Source organism: Emiliania huxleyi (assembly GCF_000372725.1).
Source record: "Emiliania huxleyi CCMP1516 chromosome Unknown EMIHUscaffold_117, whole genome shotgun sequence".
In the NCBI taxonomy this organism is placed as follows: domain Eukaryota; phylum Haptophyta; order Isochrysidales; family Noelaerhabdaceae; genus Emiliania; species Emiliania huxleyi.
Genome location: NW_005201421.1, coordinates 73,065 through 88,275, shown reverse-complemented (window position 1 = coordinate 88,275; position 15,211 = coordinate 73,065). Strand labels below are relative to the sequence as shown.

The 15,211-nt window shown below is 68.6% G+C and overlaps 4 protein-coding genes across 4 annotated transcripts in view; 2 read left to right on the top strand and 2 right to left on the bottom strand.

Annotated features, from left to right (window-relative positions):
- Nucleotides 1-1,695, bottom strand: part of EMIHUDRAFT_466803 (hypothetical protein) — a 2,216-nt gene extending 521 nt beyond the window's left edge. The window contains exons 1-7 of the mRNA XM_005790936.1: nt 1,296-1,695; nt 1,109-1,221; nt 874-1,044; nt 672-769; nt 476-545; nt 353-407; nt 149-303 (exon numbers count right to left, since the gene is read on the bottom strand). Coding sequence (XP_005790993.1) covers nt 149-303; nt 353-407; nt 476-545; nt 672-769; nt 874-1,044; nt 1,109-1,221; nt 1,296-1,542 — 909 coding nt within the window. The 5' untranslated portion in view covers nt 1,543-1,695. The remainder of the gene's footprint in view (nt 1-148; nt 304-352; nt 408-475; nt 546-671; nt 770-873; nt 1,045-1,108; nt 1,222-1,295) is intronic.
- Nucleotides 1,696-4,702: 3,007 nt separating this feature from the next.
- EMIHUDRAFT_224318 (hypothetical protein) lies at nt 4,703-5,955 on the bottom strand (the record flags this gene model as incomplete). The annotated part of the gene is made up of 4 exons (XM_005790935.1): nt 4,703-4,838; nt 4,913-4,966; nt 5,055-5,325; nt 5,409-5,955. The coding sequence occupies 4 exons, from the start codon at nt 5,953-5,955 to the stop codon at nt 4,703-4,705; spliced, it is 1,008 nt and encodes a 335-aa protein (XP_005790992.1).
- Nucleotides 5,956-6,816: 861 nt separating this feature from the next.
- On the top strand, nt 6,817-9,868 carry EMIHUDRAFT_224317 (hypothetical protein; the record flags this gene model as incomplete). Its single annotated transcript, XM_005790934.1, has 7 exons — nt 6,817-7,292; nt 7,494-7,650; nt 7,876-7,920; nt 8,528-8,743; nt 9,180-9,263; nt 9,394-9,567; nt 9,641-9,868. The coding sequence occupies 7 exons, from the start codon at nt 6,817-6,819 to the stop codon at nt 9,866-9,868; spliced, it is 1,380 nt and encodes a 459-aa protein (XP_005790991.1).
- Nucleotides 9,869-10,930: 1,062 nt separating this feature from the next.
- On the top strand, nt 10,931-15,142 carry EMIHUDRAFT_109255 (hypothetical protein; the record flags this gene model as incomplete). Its single annotated transcript, XM_005790933.1, has 5 exons — nt 10,931-13,417; nt 13,516-13,866; nt 13,980-14,054; nt 14,130-14,441; nt 14,717-15,142. 5 exons carry the CDS (start codon nt 10,931-10,933, stop codon nt 15,140-15,142), a joined length of 3,651 nt encoding a protein of 1,216 aa, XP_005790990.1.
- Between the last annotated feature and the right edge of the window lie 69 nt (nt 15,143-15,211).

Sequence of the window (15,211 nt, the reverse complement as noted above, 5' to 3'; positions counted from 1 at the left end):
GGGCGCGCGCATTCATCTCTGCAGCGCCTCTGTGCGAGGTAGTATGCGGACGACGGGAACTGCTCTTCGAAGTGGCGCTGGTAGAGCCCGAGGTCGTAGAGCATGCGCAGCAGCTCCGCCAGCAGCGACCGCTCCACGTGTCGCACACCTGCATGACTCGCGCCCGCACCAGCCCTGGCGGGGTGCCGTCGAGGCTCGCGAGCAAGCCGGCCAGCGCGCAGTTTGCACTGCCCGTCCCCGCGTCCTCGCTGCCGTCGGCGCGGTGCATGCGGGCGCGCAGCTCCAGCCTCGCCGCCTCGCCGCCTACATGACGGCTCAGGGACGGCTCGGCGAGTGACCTCTACCTACACACCCTCCAGCCTCGCCGCCCCGCCGCCCGAGCCGTCGAGCCGAACGTAGGCGAGCACCTTAAACATAACATAAGATATAAACATACAAATATAATATATAAGTCGAGCCGCACGTAGGCCTGCACCTTGGGAGGCAGCAGAGTCGCCGCCCCTCCCGCTGCCAGAGCCTCGAAGGCGGAGGGCACGCCGCGCGACCTGGGGGAAGGCGCCGGCAGGCTTCGCGGGGGGCTCCCGGCCGCGGTGGGAGGGCACGCCGCGCGAGAGGTCCGCACACCGCCTCGAGGCAGATCTCGGCTCATCTCGGGTAGAATCTCGGGTGACCCCCCCAGAGCCGCGAGGCTGGACAGCTCGACGAGGAGGAAGGGCAGCCCGGTGGACGCCGCCAGCGGCGGGTGGCGCGCGGCGCAGACGTCACTCGCCTGCTCGAGGCAAACCAGCGAAGCCGTGATGAAGACATCAATGATATTCGTACAAGAGATCTCTCGCTCGCCGCGAGGCGAAGCCGTGATCAAGACATTGATACTTTTATGTTTAGTGCCAGAAATCTCTCGCTCGCCTCGAGGCCGATCAGCGCAGCCGCCGCCTCTGCGGGGAGGGGAGGCGAGGAGAGCGAGAAGGGCTCCGGGGCGGTGAGCGTGGCGCCAACCGGCCGCCCCGCCTCGTCTTCGATCAGCTCGAGCGGGACCAGCCCAGCCTTGCGGTGAGGTGCGGGAGAGTGGGAGGGTGGGAGGGGAGAGACGGTGCGCGGCTCAGCTCACCTTCTCCTCGAGCAGGACCGTCCCTCGGACTTCCTTCCCGAAGATGCTCCGGCGCCACGCGAGCACCGTCGCCGTGCCGACGTTCGGGTGGCCGGCGAAGGGCATCTCGTCGCCTGCGGGCGGATGGGACGGGACCATGGGTGTTGTTGTCGGCCGGTCGGCTGAAGCAAGCGGCGGTCGGTCGCGCCGTCCTTTGAGAAGATGCGCACCCACGCGGTGTTGGCCTCGGACTTTGGAGGCAGCACGATTGTCGTCTCGGAGAAGCCAAACTCGATGGCGATCCGCCGCATGACGTCGTCCGACAGACGCCGCTGCTCGTCGAGCACCACCGCGAGCTGGTTCCCGCCAAACTTGTGCGATGAAAAGACATCGACGGTCTCGAACCTCACCGAGGAGGAGGCGGCGGAGACGAAGGCGCGGCGCCAAACGTCCATGACTCAGTCCTTTTTCGTCGCCAGCTTGAGTTGGAGCTGGTACAGCTTGCGGAGGACGACGGTGGTGAGGAGAGTTAGGATGAAGATCGAAGTGAGCGGAGACGCCCTCAGCTGCTCGATCTCCGCCTCGAGCATCCACGGGCGGCGCGATTGGCTCTCGCAAGGTGTCGCACGCACTCGAGGTCTCTTGGAGCTGGGTTCCTCGAGCGAGGGTCCCCGGCGAGAGAGAGAGAGAGAGAGAGAGAGAGAGAGAGACGCGGCTCGCCTCTGCCGCGGCGGCTGCTGCGCGCACGCGGCGGCGCCGCTCTCTCGCGAGACGGCTGGCGACGCGGCTCTCCGCCGACGTACGGTGCGCTCGTGCGACGGTCCGCGGCGTGGCGTGCGCGGCGCTGAGCGCCGCTCTGCGAGCGCCTCTGCGCCTGCACTGCCTGTCTCTGTTGCTGGTGGTGGTGGTGGTGCTGCTGCTGGTGGTGCCGATGCTGCTGCTGGCGCGGCGCGGCTGTGCGACTGGGCTCGACGCGCGCGTCGCGAGCGTCTGACGCGGCGGGCGGCGTCGGGCAGGTGCGCTTCTCTCTCGGGTGGTGGTGGTGGTGCTGCTGCTGCTGGTGGTGGTGCAGGTGCTGCTGCTGGTGCGGCGCGGCTCTCCGACGCGACTCGATGCGCGCGTCGCGGCTATCTGACGCGGCGGGCGGCGTCGCGGGCGGCAGCGGTGGCGGCTCGCGGGTGGAGGTGGAGGCTGGTGGCTGTGGTGGACTTTGAGTTTATTTCATGGTCGAGTACGGGGACCGGGGGGTCAACCGGGAGGCAGGGGGTTCGACCAGGCGACGGAGGACCGTGGGCCATCGCGGGGACTGCTGCGTACGGAGGACGCGGCAGATAGATCCGGATGGTCTTCACGCCGGTGGGAGGCACCGAGGCGTCTAGGGCGCTCCACTCTACCTTAAGCTCCTGAGGGGCGCGTGGTTGTAACCACGTAGTAGGACTACGGCCCACCACAGACACCCTCCCCCACTCCTCACGTGTGTTCACACCCTCACCCTCTCCTCTCTCCTCTCTCTCTCTCTCTCTCTCTCCTCTCTCTCCTCTTGTCTGTGCTGTCTGCCTGACTCAGGCACTCAATCTGCCGATGCGTGATTGTGTGTGGGCTGCTCCGAGGGGGCCCTCTGTGCGATCCGACGGGTAGGGGGGCTGTGCCCGGGCGGTGTCCGGTGTGGAGTCCCCTTCTGATCCCGCCTGGGATGTTGGGTGTGAGGTTGTGGCGGCTTCGATCCCAAGGGGGGGAGCTGATCCCACTCAATAACCAACTCTCAGGGGCAGTAGGTGGGCGAGCTTCAGGCACGCTCATCTCGATCGTCAAGACGTTGCTACGCGCGGTCTTCCGCGGGGGGAGCTGCGTCGACGGGTGCGGGACCGCGGCGCAGCCAGTGCCGCGGCGAGGCCTCCGGCTGTTTGCGGCGGGCGGGTTGCTGCTCGCTGCGATGGCGAAAAACTCGTCTCGCCACACGCCAAGGGCTTATGCTCTGGCGAGACGTGAGGCGCATGCGCCCAGGAGGGGAGGGGGCATGTGTAACGACACTGCTAGAGATGCCTTTCGGGGCCCAGAGATAAAACTTCTGTGATGCCATGCGTGACCTAGTAGTGTCCCCAGCTATGGGCGTGTCCACGTTGGAGCCAGGTGTGGTGTGGGCGCGAGAATAGCTCCGCCGTTCATGGAGGCAACCGATGCGAGTCGACTGGTGTGTGTCGTCGTGGTTTCGTATCAAGAATTCTCTCTCTCTCTCGGTCCCCGGCGTGGGCAGCGAGGGAGGGTGTACAGGATGTAGAGTGTAGAGCGCTGTAGAGCTGTAGAGATGTAGAGCGCTCTGGAGCGCTGTAGAGCAATGTAGAGCTCTACATCCGCCGCGTGACGAGGCGGGTGCGTTGTAGAGCGATGGTTGGTAGAGCGCGAGTCACTCTGACGGCACACAACACCCTATAACTGCGTCATGACCAGCCTGCCATGCGTCGCCGGTGCCGCATTCATCGCAGTGCTTCTTTAGCAGGGGGTGGACTGTCGGCTGCGAGGACGGTCGCATTTGAGAGAGAGATTTTAGAAAACCAACAAGAAATCACGACTCTCGCATTTGCGCGAGGCGAGGCGAGCATTCAGACGCGTTGCATGCGCCATGACTCGCGCCAGCGCGCAGAGGCACCTGCCACCCATTGGGCGGGCAGACAGAAGGCCAGGGCAGCACTGGCAAGTTCAACGCGCCTCATATGTCGGAGAGCGACCGTGACGCATGACTCGCGCGCGCCGAGCCATGCATGGGAGCCCAAGTATGTGAGCGCGCGGCGCGTCGACACGCCTCCGCTTTTGTAACAAAGTCTGCTTTGCTTGTGCAGGTGATGCCCAGAGCTGCAGCGGCGACGCCGGCAGCCTCGTCTCGACCTCAGAGGCTGGTGTCCTTCGGCCTGCACTGTGCAGCCACTATGCTGCTGGTCATCAAGATGTCATCATTCGTCTTGGCTGCAGACTGCGGAGTAATGCTGATGATGACATCATACTACTGCAGAGTAATGCTGCGCACTATTATTCCTGGTTACAGTGCAGAGTACTACGAAAGCGCCTACCGGAGCACAACCACGTGAAAGAGGGTCAAAAATGCTGTGAAGATGTCTTTGGGGTAGGTGGTATATGGGGTACATGGGGTGTATGGGGACGTATGGGGATATATGGGGTACTGCTGACATGGACATGGGGTGTGCTGCTGAGAGCATCTTTGAGGGGGAATGGCGAGGAAGGGGGCTCAGGAGGGCCGCGCCTACTCGCAGCGTTGACAGCTCGACAAGATGCCGCAGCGGCCCTCCCCTCGACGGCGGGCGTCAGCAACATAAAATGGGATGGGCATGGTGCGGGCTAGCGCGGGGCAAGGGTGGCGAATGGACAGCAGCGGACGCGTCTCGTGGCTCCTCAATGGCAGCGGCGGCACCTGCGAGCGGGAGGGAGCAGGCGGTGCGAGGCCAAGGGGTACAGCCGCTCCGGCGGCGCATCGCACGGCGGGAGTGGTGCGGGCGGGGCGGGCTCGGTGAGCAATAGGCGTCGCGGGGATCAAGGCGTGCAGCTTGCGGCGAACGTAGGCGGCGGGGCCAGCGTGAGAGGCGGGGAAAGCGCACGGCTTGCCTAGCGTAGCACAGCTGGAAAGCCGTCGGGCGGAGGGGAGGGGGTGCAGTGCTTCATGTTCAAAAAGAGCGCGTTCTTTTTTCTTTTTAATATGTTTTTGAAGACGAGGAGCGGCCGCTGGCTTTTATAAAATGAACTCGGGGGCACGGGACGCGGCACAAACGGGGCACACACCCCGTGAACACGTAGCCTCCCGTGTCTGCTGCGTACCACTCAATGGGCGTCTTGCTCGCCAGCCCGTCCCACGCCGGCCAGCCGCCCCGCCTCGTCGCGGGAGGCCTCACACACACCCCTCCGCCGGCGCTGCCTCTGCCACTGCCTACGGCTTTACCTCCCCCTTGTCATCGCCCACCTCGCCGCCAGCAGCACGCCCAGGACGGCATTCTCGACCTTGAGCTCGCGTGCCAGCGCCTGCAGCGAGCCCAGCGCCCCCTCGGCCTGCGCGCCCGCCGCCATCGCAGCGAATGGGAGGAGCGAGGTGACGCGCTCCGTCTCTGCGCTCAGCGTGCCTCCCTCGCCGCGGCGGTGGCGGTAGTCGATGTGCGCTCCGCCGAGCAGCGCCATCGCGGCAGGGCCGAGCAGCCACACTGCCTGCGGCGCCGAGGGGACGGCCAGCGCGCCGCCTGCGGGGGAGGGGGGAAGGGAAGGAGGGGCGCGGTGGGTGCCCTGCTCCGGCCGGCGACGAGAGGAGAGGAGCGAGCCGCACCGAGCCCAACAGCGGCGAGCGACCAGAGCATCGGGTGCCGCGAGACGCGGTGCAGCCCGTGCAGCCCGTCCGGGCTCGTCACCGCTGGCGAGGCCGACTCGCCCTTGAAGTCCATCGGGCAGCGGATCACCCACTGCCGGGCGGCAGCGCCGGCTTTGCTCGCCGCCGCCGGCTCCGCGCGCTCGCCGTGGGCCGGCTCGCTCGCCAGGGGAAGCTGCACGCGGGGGAGCGCCTGGAAGAGGCCTGCGAGACCGACCGCCTGGAGGACGAAGCTGCCGCCGACCGCCGCCACGGAGACGTGCCGCAGCGGAGGCGCACCAGCGACGCGGAAGAAGTAGCCGAATCCGAGCGAGGCGCAGGCCGCGGTGGAGAGGGCGTTGTAGAGGGCGTGGTAGGACTGCTCATCGCCGCCGCACAGCGCGATGATGGAGGCGCGGTTGTGCGAGAGGAGCACATTCTCGCCGATGAAGAAGCTCCACGGCAGCACGGCCCAGCGCAGCGCCGAGGGCGGAGCCGCCTCTGCGGCGAGCGCGGAGGACGAGGACATGCCGGCGGAGCGGCGCAAGGGGTGGAGCAGCCGACGGCCGAGGAGCGTCATCTCGGCCAGACGCGCGAAGAGCCTCTCGAGGGAAATGGATCTCCTTCGGCCGCGTTGGAGGCGCGAAGCCGCGGCCACCGGAAATTTCCCTGCTTATTGGCTGAACTCTACATTCGCTTTTTCCCCCTTCCAAGTTCCCTTCGGGGGGAAAGTTTGCAACTACATTCAACCTTTCTACGTTTCGTTCTACATGGGAAAAAAGCGGCGCTCGAGTTACACTCGTTCGCAAGGGAAACGGGAGGACCGAGGGCGCACCGGCTTTTCCCCCCTCCGCATGCCGTGATTTTCGCAGCGGCCCAGGATGACAGAACTGGCCGTTGCCAGCATGGGGACTATTGTGCGCCTCGGCGAGGCGCTTCCGGTGGTATTTTTTGCGAGCGCAGTGGACTTCATCTTGCCGGTCAACTGCCGGCGGTCGACATGCCGGCGGTACCCGACGCTGCTCGTGCATGTGTGTGTGTGTGTGTGTGTGTGTGTGTGTGTGTGTGTGTGTGTGTGTGTGTGTGTGTGTGTGTGTGTGTGTGTGTGTGTGCGTGTGCGTGTGCGTGTGCGTGTGCGCCGCGAGCGCCGTAGCGCCGGCGAGCGCCGTCGGCAGCGCGCGACCGCCACCCAAAAGCGGAGGTACATCGGGAGCCGCAGCCGGCCTGCTCTATCAGCCCCGCGGCCGCTTTCTTGTTTTGTATCCGGTTTCTGCACTTGGAGCACTTGGAGTGCAGTCATCAACCGCACATCCAGGGCCGGGGAGCTCATTCTGCGTTCCCGTTTTTTTTTTCGTGCGACCCCTACGCTGCGGCCGCGCCGGCACTTCACATGCCAAACCCCTCGCCGGCTCTCGACCTTTCGTCCGGCCTCGCCACGATTGTTGTGCTTATTGCCAGTTGGCTGCTGCTTCGCTGGAAGCGCGGCCGGCGCGCTCCTCCTCCGCCTCGAGAAGAGCCGTCGGCGCCCGTCCGAGCCGTCGGCGCGAAAGCGGCGGGTCGCGGGCCGATGACGATCCTGTTCGGCTCGCAGACGGGCACGGCTGAGGGCTTCGCGACCACGCTGATGCGCGAGGCGCGTGTGCGGGGGTACGCCGCACGGGCGCTCGACCTCGAGGAGCTCCCGCCAGAGGAGCTGGGCGGCGTGGAGGGGCCCTGCGTCTTCTTGCTGGCGACACACGGCGAGGGAGACCCGACCGACAACACGGTCGCCTTCCACCGCTGGGCCAGCGACGCGTCGCGCGAGCCCGGCTGCCTCGCGGCGCTGCAGTATGCAGCGTTTGGGCTCGGCGACCAGTGGCGAGAGGAGTGAGGCGATGGCGGGCGGGTCAGCTCACACCGGCACGTGGAGAGGTAGGCAACACGCAGTACGAGCACTACAACTCGATGGGCAAGTGGGTGGACGCGCGCCTCTCCGCCCTCGGAGCGAGACGGCACACCGCTCCGCCTGTGTCTCGCCGACTGCGCGACTAGGCCCTCTCCCGGACCCTTCCTGGACCCTTCCTGCAGGCTGGCGCCGCTCGGGCTGGGAGACGACGACGGCGACATCGACGCCGACTTTGAGTCGTGGCGCGCCTCCCTGTGGGTGGCCCTCTGCGGCGGGTCCGACCAGGCAGACGGCCAGGAGGAGGCGGAGGAGGAGGCGCCCGCGCCGAGCTACGTCGCCGTCGTGGCGGCGGCGGCGCCGTCGGCGGCGGCGCCGTCGGCGGCGGCGGCGGCGGGCGGCGTTTCCGAGCCTGGCTCCGACGCGCCTCCCCTCGCCTGGCTCGGAGCCGTCTTTCCGAAGCAGCGCCTGGCGGCGGGCCAGGCCTGACTTTTGACGCTCTCACCATGACATCAGGTCCGTGAATGTCGATGACATGACATGACATGTCCGTGGCACGTCCCGCAGGTCTGCGAGAACCGCGAGCTCTGCCGGGACGCGTCCAGCGGATCGGTCCGCCACATCTCGCTCTCCGCGGGCGACGGGCGCGGAGTCACCCGGCTGAGGTGCGGGCATGTCCCGGACGTGTCGTGGACATGTCCCTGCAGGCGACGGGCGCGGAGTCACCTGGCTGAGGTACGAGTGCGCCGACGACCTCGCTGTCCTCTGCGACAACGGCGCCGCTCTCGCCGCCTCCACCCGAGACCCGGACCCGGACCCAGATCCCAACCCTGACCCTATCCCTATCCCTATCCCTGACCCTGACCCTGACCCTGACCCTGACCCTGACCCTATCCCTGACCCTGACCCTGACCCTGACCCTGACCCTGACCCTGACCCTGACCCTGACCCTGACCCTGACCCTGACCCTGACCCTGACCCTGGCCCTGACCCCTTACCCCAGGCGCCGCCCTCGCCGCCGCCACCGCCGCGCGGCTCGGCCTCGACCCGCTCTCCACCTTCCGCCTCCGCCTCGCCCACCCCTCCGCCGGGTCGGACGCGCCGCCGCCGCCGCTGCCGACCCCGTGCACGGTCGGGCAGGCGCTGCTAACCCTAGCCACCCCAGACCCGCAGCCCTAGCCCTAACCCGATCCTCCCGACCCCGTGCGCGGTCGGGCAGGCGCTGCGCTGGGTCGCAGACTTGCGCGCGGCCGCGTCCAAGCCACTGCTCCGCTTCCTGGCGGCGCACGCAGCCGACCCTGCCGAGGCGGCGCGGCTGAGGCGCCTCCTCCTCCCTCGCGGGCGCGGGCAAGGGCGGGCCGGGGCGGGCGAGGGACCTGACTTTGCTGCCGCGTTGTGGATGAAGGCACCTCTCCTCGCGGGCGGGCAAGGAGGAGTACGCCGCGCACGTCGTCGCGGCGGGCCGGGGCGCCGCGGAGCTGCTGCAGGAGATGCCCTCCCTCTCTCCGCCGCTCGGAGGCTTGCTCGAGCTCGCGCCCCGCCTCGTGGACGGTGCGAGGCTGTGAGTCACCGCCCGTCGTCCATTAGGCTTGCTCGAGCTCTTGCCCCGCCTCGCGCCGCGCTACTACACCATCTCCTCCTCGCCGTCGCTCGACCGCACGACGCTGCATTTGACCGTCAAGGTGCCGAGATCACCCGAGATCACCCGAGATCACCGGAGATCGCCCGAGGTCGCCCCGAGATCAGCAGAGGTCACCCGAGATCGCCCGAGATCGCCCGAGGTTCACCCGAGGTCGCCCCGAGGCCAGGTGCTGCGCGAGCCGTTCAGGGACGCTCCGCACCGCACCAAGCTCGGAGTCTGCAGCACGCAGCTCGAGGCGGCGGCCGCCGGCCGGTCCGTCGTCGCGTTTGTGCGCCGCTCCTCGTTCCGCTTGCCTTGCGACGGCGCCACGCCGGTGGTGATGGTCGGTCCCGGCACCGGCATCGCCCCGTTCCGCGCCTTCCTGCAGGAGACTGCGGCACCCCTCCGACCGTAGCAATGAGCGTGGCCACTCGTTGACTCTGTGGATCCGCGCCGCCCTGCAGGAGATGCGCGTGGCTGCGGCAGAGGGGCGCGGCCGGACGGGGCCGACGCGGCTCTACTTTGGCTGCCGGCACGCGCGGGGCGACTACCTGTACGAGGACGAGCTGGCCGCCGCCCTCGAGGGCAAGCTGCTCGGCACGCTGCGCTGCGCCTTTTCGCGCGACGGAGCGCGCAAGGTGTGGGCGCTGCGACAAATTGCAGCGCGAGGACGGGATGCGTCCAGGACTCGTCCGTGAGAACGTGCGGTAGGTGTACGTGCAGGACTTGCTGCGCGAGGACGGGAGGGAGGTGTGGTCGCTGCTGGGCTGCCGCGGCGGCCACCTCTACATCTGCGGCGGCACCGCCATGGGGAGGGAGGTTGTGCTGGCGCTCCAGCGCACCGCCGTCGAGCACGGCAAGCTGAGCGAGGCGGAGGCTGCCGCCTTCGTGTCTCGGATGGAGGGCGAGGGCAGGCTTGTCAAGGAGCTGTGGTCGTGACGCGACGGGAGCGGCGCGGCGGAGGCTCCAGACCCAGGGGGCAGAGAGGGGGAGCGGCGCGGTTGGTTAGATGCGGCGACCTGACAGGAGTCGGAGTGTAGAGTGGCGAGCGGGGTCCGGTCTTTATAGTGGTCCCCGGCCCCCGCACGCGGATCCAACCGATTCCTACGATTTCACACGCCGTCGCGACGCCAAGTCTCATGTGGGGTCAAGTCTCGCTCACACACACACACACACACACACACACACACACACACACACACACACACCGCTCACCCACGCGCACTGGGCCTTGCACTTTGAATGCCGTGGGGCTCCTGTCGTCAGATGTGGAGACGCGAGGGTTGCCCCCCCTTGCCCCACCACCTCGTGTGTGTGGAGAAGTTTACCTTACCTTACCTTACCTCGCTCGGCTCACGGCGCGACGTCTCGGCGACGATAAAGCCGTACCGTGTCTACTACAGACGTCGTCAGACGTCGCTCGCGCGATTTCGAATGTTGTGTTACTGTATAGTTTCAAAATAAGATACGCTGCTGCAGAGGGGCAAAACGCGTGCGCAGCAGGCTGCGCTCCGCCGTCCGCTCCTCCGCCCTAGGCTCGCAGCTTCAAGGCGCGCGACGGACTGTGTGGATTAGCTGAGGTTGATTGGATCGTCGGCCTTCGAACCAGGCCGAGGCCGCTTGGAGCGAGACGAAGCGGCGGCGGCGGAGGTGGTGGCGGCGGCGGAGGTGGCAGCCGGCCTGTCGGGCGGGATCAGCGACAAGAGCTGGAGGTGGCTCCGCTCGCGGTAGAAGATCTTCAGGGTGCCGATACAGTCACCTATCTCCCATTCCTCGGCACAATCGACATGCTTGGACTTCACCGTTTTTTTCTTTTCGGACAGGCTTCAGCTGTTCGGTCGTCCCGACACCACACAGGGATTTTAGGCAAGGAGTGTGGTGCTAGCCGTCTCCCATGTTTGCCCTTGGGCGTCTGCCTCTTCCTCTCGTGTCAGGAAAAAAGAAAAATATTTTAAAACCAGCTGAATTTCGGTCGTCCCGACCAAACTCCACCGCCTAAAAATGCCCGTTCTTTCCGAGCAGTACCGCGCTCCGCAGGCCGGCTACCTCTTCAAGCTCAAGGAGAAGGGCGGCGGTTGGAAGAAGATCTACGCCGTCCTGCGAGGCTGCGAGCTCTGCTACTACGAGAGCCCTTCGGATGCGCAGCGAAAGCTCCTCATGCGCGATGGCGCCAAGACGGTGCTGTCTGCGGCGGAGTCCGACCCGCCTGCCCGTGCCCGGCCTCCTGTGCACGACCCGTGGTACTTTACCATCCAGACAACGACCGCAAGAAAGACCTACTGCGTCCGCACCTCCCGCGACCGAGAGAAGTGGCTGGGCGCCATCTCGACGGCCGCCCTTCGTGGACAAGCCTCGGCACCGCGGGCGGCTCCCGTCGGCGCGGCATCCTCGACGTGGGCCGCCATCGGCGACACGGCGTCTTCGACTCGGAACGTCATCAGTGGCCTGTTTGGCGGCGGCAAGAGCAGCAGAAACTCAAAGGGCCACGGCGCGGCGGAGGAGGCCATCCGGGCGGAGCAAGCAATCGATGCGGCATTCGAGGCGGTGGACGACGAGGCGGTCAGCAGCGCCTTCACCGTGCTCCTTTCGGGGCTATCGCTTCCCGCCGCACGGCTGGGAGAGATGGAGGCGTGGCCGGCGAGCAAGAAGCGAGAGTGTCTGTCAACGGCAGCTAACGCATCGAGCCTCCGCCCTCGCGACCTTGTCGCCCGGCTTCGCAGCGAAGAGGCGAGCTCGCTCGAGGCTGTGCAGGAGTGCCTCGCCAGGCTGGCCGGCTCGGGCGAGTGGTCGGCCGAGTTCGTGGCCTGTGGAGGACTCGACGCCCTCTCCGCGCTCCTTCGCTCCCTTTGCTCGCGCGCAGAGCGGCCTGAGGCGGACTGGGCCACGCTCGACGTGGCCATCCGGTGCGTTGCCGTGCTGGCGGATGCCGAGGTCGGACTCGCCGCGGTTGCCTCCCACCCTGCGGTCTGCTCCTCTTTTGCCGGTGGCGGCGGCTCCTTGCTGCTCTGCGATGCTCCGGGTCGCGAGCCGCTGCTGCGGGCTGCGAGCGAGGTGCTCTGCGCGGTGGCGCTCTACTCGGAGGCGGGAGCGAGGAGCGTCCTTTCCGCGCTCGAGCAGCTCGCCCTTCTGCACGGCTGTTCCGACACCGACGCAGCGGGCGCGCGCTTCCAGCCGATTGTCGAGGCATTGGCGCCGCCCCGGCGGCTCGCGCAACGTTGGCTGCTGCAGCTGCTCAACGCCCTCGTGTCGGGCCGCGCGTCCATCAGCGACCGCGTTGAGCTGCGCGGCGAGCTCGCGGCCGCGGGCTTCCTCGAGGCGTCGCGCCGGCTCCTCTCTGGCCGCGGCGACGAGCTCGACACGCAAGTCCGAATCTTCGACCGAGAGATGGCTGAGGACTCCACCGAGCTACAGACAGCGGGCGACCAAGGCTGCAGCCGCGACGCACCGGCTCCGGCGCGGCCGCCACCGCCGCCGCGAGGGAAGCCGCCGCCACCGCGAGGGAAGCCGCCGCCACCGCCGGGTGGCCCTCCTCCCAAGCCCTCGCCACAAGCGCGGCCTTCACCGCCATCGCAGCCGCCGCCCGCCGTCGCACAGCCGCCAGCGCCGCCGCCGCCCTCGCGCGGCACGCAGGAAGACGCATCGGCGGACGAGACCGCGGCTGCGCACTCCGAGGCGGTGCGAGCGCTTGAGGCCGAGGTGGAGCGCTGGCGCCGCGAGGCCGCAAAGGCAAAAGAGCAGGCTGCCGCAGCGCAAGGCGCGGCGGAAGCGGCAGAGGCGAAGGAGGCTGCGGCCAGGAGCGAGGCGGCAGAGTCCCTGGAGAAGGCTCGCGCCGTGCAGGCCGCCGCGGAAGCGGCAGCGGCGTCAGAGAAGGTGGTCCGAGGCGCCGCCGCCGCCTCCGGAGAGGCGACCGGCGATGCGAGCGATGCGGGCGAGGCCCTCGGAGAGAGCCTCAAGGAGAGGGACGCGTCGATCGCTCAGCTGAGGGAGGCCCTCGCTCGGGCCGAGGCCGAGCTCGAAGCGCTCAAGAAGACGCCGCCGCCGCCTGCCGCGCCGCCACCGGCCACGCCACCTCCTCTCGCGCCACCGCCCCTCGCTCCTCCGCCGCCGCTCGCACCGCCGCCTCTGGCGCCACCGCCCCTCGCTCCGCCGCCGCTCGCACCGCCGCCTCTGGCGCCACCGCCGCTCGCTCCGCCGCCGCTCGCTCCGCCGCCTCTGGCGCCACCGCCGCTCGCTCCGCCGCCGCTCGCTCCGCCGCCCCTCGCTCCGCCGCCCCTCGGCGGCGCCCCCTTGCCGCCGCCGATCGCCGGTGGCGCCCCTCCTCCTCCTCCTGCCCCTCCGCCGCCGTCGACTCCGGGCGCCCCCCCTCCGCCACCCGTGCCTCCGAGCCTGGCGCGGCCGCTCGTCCCGCCAAAGGCGAAGCGGACCCCCGCCCTCCCCCTGAAGCCTCTCCACTGGTCCAAGATCCCCGACGCGCGGCTGGCCGGCACGGTGTGGCTCGAAGAGATCGACGACTCCAAGGCGGAAAGGGCCGGCGGAGGGGTGGTCGCTCTCGATTCGCCCGTCAGTAGGTCTGGATCTATTCTTAGGCGGACCTCGACCCGGCGGAGGTGGAAGAGGTCTTTGGGATCGCGCCTCCCGCCGCGGCCAAGAAGGAGAGCAAGGGCGCGCCGGCGGCGGCCAAGGGCAAGGCCGAGAAGAACATCGCGCTCATCGACGTCAAGCGCTCCAACAACGTCGCCATCGCCATGGCGAGGCTCCGGCTGCCGGACGGCGAGATCAAGGCGCGCGTGTGCGACGGGCCGCCGCTCTCGCTGGAGCAGGTGTCGGCGCTCCTGTCGGCGATGCCCACCGCGGAGGAGCTCGAGACGGTGCGCGAGTTCTCGGGGGAGCGCGAGTCGCTCGGCCGCGTCGAGCAGCTCTTTCTCTGCCTCGGCGAGGTCGACCGGCTCGGCCTGCGGCTCAACTGCCTGCAGGCGGCCACAGACTCACGCGGGCAGCGGTGTGGAGGGGCGGCGCGCCACGGGCGAACACACTTGGCCCTGCCCGTCAGGCGACGCTCACGCTCGGTCCCGCGGTCGCGGCGATGGGGGAGGAGGTTGCGATGCTCGCCGAGGCCATCGAGCAGGTCTCTCTTGCGTGTGGGGCCGCCCGCTCCCCGCCCACGAGCCTCCTCCGAGCCCTCGCCGAGCCCTCGCTGCAGGTCTTCTCATCGCAGGGCCTCCGCTCCTTCCTGCAGCGAGTGCTCTGCGTCGGAAACTACCTCAACGGCCAGTCGGCGCGCGGCGGCGCCTACGGCTTCAAGCTCGCCGACCTGGCCAAGCTGGTGCAGGTCAAGTCCGCCGACTCGCAGACGACGCTGCTGCACTACCTCTGCCGCCGCCTCGAGAAGGCGCCCGCCGCCGAGTCGGTGGCCGCGCTCGACGAGCAGCTCTCCCAGCTGGAGGGCGCCAAGGACGCCGACCTTGGAGAGATGCGCGCCGAGCTGGCCAAGCTGGGCGCCGCCATGCGCACGGTGCAGTCTGCAAAGGCCGGCGAGGGCGCGTTTGCGCGGCAAATGGGCGCGTTCGCCGCGGAGGCGGGGGGGCTGCGAGCGAGGGCTGCGTGGCGTGCGGGGCGACGCCTCACGCCTCTCGCCGTTTGCATAGGTCGAGGGGCCGCTCGAGGAGCTGCGTGGCAACTTCGCCGCGGCGGAAGGGCGCGTCAAGGCGCTCGCCCGGCTGGCTAGACGAGAAGCTAAGCCTCGCCTGACCCTAATCCCTGGCCCTGACCCTGACCCTAAACCCCCAGGCGCTCGCCGCCTGGCTGGGCGAGAAGCCCGCGTCGAGCCCGGCAGAGCTGCTCGGCCCGATTGCCGGAGTGGTGCGCGCTCTCAAGGCGGCCCACGCAGACAACGCGCGCGACGACGGCGAGAGGGCCCGCAAGCAGCGCATGGCCAAAGGCGCCGGCGCGGCCCCGGCCGCTCGCCCGAGCGGTCCGCCCGCTCCTCCCGCGGGGGGCACGCAGGCGAATGTGATGCTGGAGATGCAGCTGCGGATGGCGAGGCGCGCGGAGGCGGCGGCGCAGCAGGAGGGCGTCGGGGGCAAGGCGGCGCCGGCACCCGCCCCAGCGGCGACGCGCGCCACGCGGCCGTCCTTTAGCGCCCAGCTCGCGAGCGACGCGGCCTCGGGCGCCCTGTTCCAGCGCCGGCGGGTCCTGCATACCAGCGCGTTGTAGCGGGTCGTAGTCGACTCGCGGCAGCTAGCGGAGGGTACGTGAACACGCTCTCGGGCACAGCTTGTCAGG